This window comes from Eulemur rufifrons, chromosome 7, assembly GCF_041146395.1.
Source record: "Eulemur rufifrons isolate Redbay chromosome 7, OSU_ERuf_1, whole genome shotgun sequence".
Classification (NCBI taxonomy): Eukaryota; Metazoa; Chordata; class Mammalia; order Primates; family Lemuridae; genus Eulemur; species Eulemur rufifrons.
Genome location: NC_090989.1, coordinates 11,782,784 through 11,786,613, shown reverse-complemented (window position 1 = coordinate 11,786,613; position 3,830 = coordinate 11,782,784). Strand labels below are relative to the sequence as shown.

Below are 3,830 nucleotides of genomic sequence, written 5' to 3'. Positions count from 1 at the left end.
CAGGCACGACTCTGCCCTTGTGTGAGCGCGGTTACTGTGCTGAAATAACTCATCCCTGCACCTACACCATCCTCAATTTAATGAAGAGTTGTGATTTCTTTCAAAACACTGCTCTGGAGTCAGTCCTCTCCTTCCTTGCCCACCCTCTGACCTGCCAGGCCCTGCACCCAGCTGGGGGCGCCACCGGCCGCCCGCGGAGCTGCATCGGCTGCCACCTCCTAGATGCGCACTAAGGGCGCGAAGAAAGTGGGGGCTTTGTGCCTGGTTATCGTGTATATTTGGGGTCCCAAATGCCCACGTGTTGATGAAACCCATGAGATGGGAACAGGCGGCGGGAAATCAGAAAGAGAGAGGAAGAGCTAGGAAGGAGACTCCAGTCCCTGTTCCTGGGTTATCCGCCCTCATCCCAAAAGATCTGGCTGCGTTAGGTATCAGATTACTTTGTCTACAGAGTCCCCACCCCATTCCACCCTACCCCATCCCCCAGCCTGACTCCTATGTGACCGTATTTTTACAGAAATGTGACTAGGTTCCCTTTCTCCCTCGGTCCCAAGCGCGCTCAGCCCTTTCTCCCTCCCCCGCGTGCCCGCCCTCCTTCCCTCCGCCTCTCACACTGCCTCCCCAGGTCCCTCCTCCAGTCCCTCCCCAAGAATCTCCTGGCCACGGGCGCCCATTGGTTGTGCGCTGGGAGGAGGCGTGTGCCCGGCCCGTTGAGTTTCATTGAGCGGAATTAGCCCGGATGACATCAGCTTCCCAGCCCCCCGGGCGAGCCCAGCTCATTGGCGCGGCTGCCCCTCCAGGACTAGCACATTGTTCCCCGCCCCCGGCCCGGCCACCGCTGCCGCCGTCGCAGCCGCCACCGGACTATAAAAACCGGCCAAGCCCCGAAAGGTGCGGATGCTTATTATAGACCGACGCGACACCAGTGCCGGGTGCCAGGTTCTCCGTTGAGGCTTTTCGGAGCGAGCCCCTTGAATCGCATCCACAGTAAGTGTCTCCGCCCTCCAGCAGCCCCAGCCTAGATCCCAGGGACAGACGCCCCGCAACTCGGCTGTGACCTAGGATGCTCCGATGGAGGGTGCCTGAATCCCTCCCCTGCCGGCCAGGTCCCCCGAGTGGCTTTGCTGCTCTGCCTTCCCCACACTTACCGCTGCATTTCCCTCGCCCAAAAGCCAGAAGACCGGGCGACAACAGCTCTTTCTGCCCCAAACCCAGTCAGCTGGTGAGCTCGCTGCGGCCCCTGGGCGCAGCACATGGAATGTGGGCCCCGCGCCGGAGCTGGGTGCATGCGTGCGTGCGTGCGTGTGTTTGCTGCGCGGTGTCGATGGAGATAAGGTGGATGCGATTGAGGAACTAAATAAACAGTTCTCTATTTAGATCTCCACCCTCCCCAAAGAAAAACCTCACTTGCCACTCGTTTATTCCAGCCCTGGAGGCCCAGCTCTGCCATTCCTAACTGAAGGCACAGAACCTCTAGAATGCCACGCTCACTGAGGGTCACCCAATGCTCCCTGAAATATAACAACCTGTTGGATGAGAGCAGAGAGGAGATGGTGGGGAGGAAAGAGAGAGATTAATTATGGGTACCTGCGTGCAGCTAGAAGGAAGGCAAGAGATTGCAGCGAGGGGGACGCGGAGCTGCGGTGCAGGCGGGAACAGCTTTCTGTCTCACTCTCTTTTCCCTTTCTCCTCCTTTCCTTGGAAGTTCTGGGGACAGAGGGAAGGAGGACCCCGAGAAAGCTGAGACTATCCTCTGCTGGGGCCATGGACTCGGACGCCAGCTTGGTGTCCAGCCGCCCGTCGTCACCAGAACCCGATGACCTTTTTCTGCCGGCCCGGAGCAAGGGTAGCAGCGGCAGCGGCTTCACGGGGGGCACCGTGTCCTCGTCCACGCCGAGCGACTGCCCGCCTGAGCTGAGCGCTGAGCTGCGAAGTGCCATGGGCTCAGCGGGCGCGCACCCTGGGGACAAGCTGGGAAGCAGTGGCTTCAAGTCATCCTCGTCCAGCACCTCGTCGTCCACGTCGTCGGCGGCCGCGTCGTCCACCAAGAAGGACAAGAAGCAGATGACCGAGCCGGAGCTGCAGCAGCTGCGCCTCAAGATCAACAGCCGCGAGCGCAAGCGCATGCACGACCTCAACATCGCCATGGATGGCCTGCGCGAGGTCATGCCCTACGCGCACGGCCCGTCCGTGCGCAAGCTCTCCAAGATCGCCACGCTGCTGCTGGCGCGCAACTACATCCTCATGCTCACCAACTCGCTGGAGGAGATGAAGCGACTGGTGAGCGAGATCTACGGCGGCCACCACGCTGGCTTCCACCCGTCGGCCTGCGGTGGCCTGGCGCACTCGGCGCCCCTGCCCGCCGCCACCGCACACCCCGCGGCCGCCGCGCACCACCCGGCCGTGCACCACCCCATCCTGCCGCCAGCCGCCGCCGCCGCCGCCGCTGCCGCCGCAGCCGCCGCGGTGTCCAGCGCCTCTCTCCCAGGCTCTGGGCTGTCGTCGGTGGGTTCCATCCGACCTCCGCACGGCCTCCTCAAGTCTCCATCTGCAGCCGCGGCTACTCCGCTGGGGGGCGGGGGCGGCGGCAGCGGGGGTAGTGGGGGCTTCCAGCACTGGGGCGGTATGCCCTGTCCCTGCAGCATGTGCCAGGTGCCACCGCCTCACCACCACGTGTCGGCCATGGGCGCGGGCACCCTGCCGCGCCTCACCTCAGACGCCAAGTGAGTCTACCCGCGCTGGCGCGTTCTGGCGAGCCGGGAGCCCCGAGGCCGCGGGGCAGTGAGGACTGGCCGGAGCTGCTGCTCGGGAGCTCTGTCTCGAGGAGGGGCTCGGGACCAAGGACTGGGGGTGGGGGATGGTGGGGATTCCAGCACCTGGGAACTGAAGCAATGGGGGGAGGGGACGCACACAGAGCAATGGGGAGTGAGGGGGACGTTCGCTCTGGGACCTGTTTGAGCCCTCACTGGCTCTAAACTGCTGGTCCCGTAGACACTATTTTATAAAAATGTACCTCTATGTGCATCCCTCACTCGAACTTACCCCCACCTCCACTCCCCCCGGGAAAAGATGCTGAAAACTGTGGTTTCCCCAAGAGCACCTGCTTGACTTCCAGACTCTGCCGGGGCAGCCCTTAGTGGGTGGCAGGTTGGGGGAGAGACACAATGAGGACTTCTCTCCTTCCTCCTTTCTTGGCGGGTAGGAGACTCTGAGGAGCCGAACTGCAGAAGCGACCGCCGGGCCTCACCTTTGAGGGTCGTCCCTGGCCCGGGGCCAGGGGCGATGAGTTAGTCGGAAGCTGGCATTCGGTACCAGAAGCACTTACGGTTGAATCTCGGTATCTGGGTAAACCCGCACCCCCTAAGAACTGTAGCCGTTCCTTACTGTCTCTCCTGTTGATTGGGGTGTGTGGTTTTCTAATAAATCTGCGGATGTTCCTTTTTCAACAGTATGAGCAAGCTTTATAGACGCTCAGAGTGGAACCACTTGTGGATTAGAATAACTCAAAACTGCCGATTTGGGGGACGGGTGTTTTTTTAGTTATTTTAAAATACAAACTACCCCCTCCATTCTTTCCGTCTCTGAGCATGAAGTGATTTGGTTTCTTACTCAACTGGGAGCATTTTGGCACCTGAGGGCTTGCCAGAATTAAAAGGCAGTTGCTGTGAACATAGCTTTCGGTTATTTGTGGCTTTTATTGGCTTTTAAATTTTTTTTGAATGTGTAAATATAATATCAATGTTGAGGTAAGTGCGCCGTTTGCTCACGTGACTGCCAGCCCCACTGGAGTCTAAGCCTGCTTTCCTCTCTCTATTTGGGTTTCTTTTTGC

At 60.1% G+C, this 3,830-nt stretch overlaps 1 protein-coding gene across 1 annotated transcript; it reads left to right on the top strand.

Moving 5' to 3' along the window:
• The first annotated feature begins 953 nt into the window (after positions 1-953).
• On the top strand, positions 954-2,727 carry OLIG2 (oligodendrocyte transcription factor 2). Its single transcript, XM_069472332.1, has 2 exons — positions 954-987; positions 1,706-2,727. Exon 2 carries the CDS (start codon positions 1,765-1,767, stop codon positions 2,725-2,727), a length of 963 nt encoding a protein of 320 aa, XP_069328433.1. The 5' UTR covers positions 954-987; positions 1,706-1,764.
• The last annotated feature ends 1,103 nt before the right edge of the window (positions 2,728-3,830 follow it).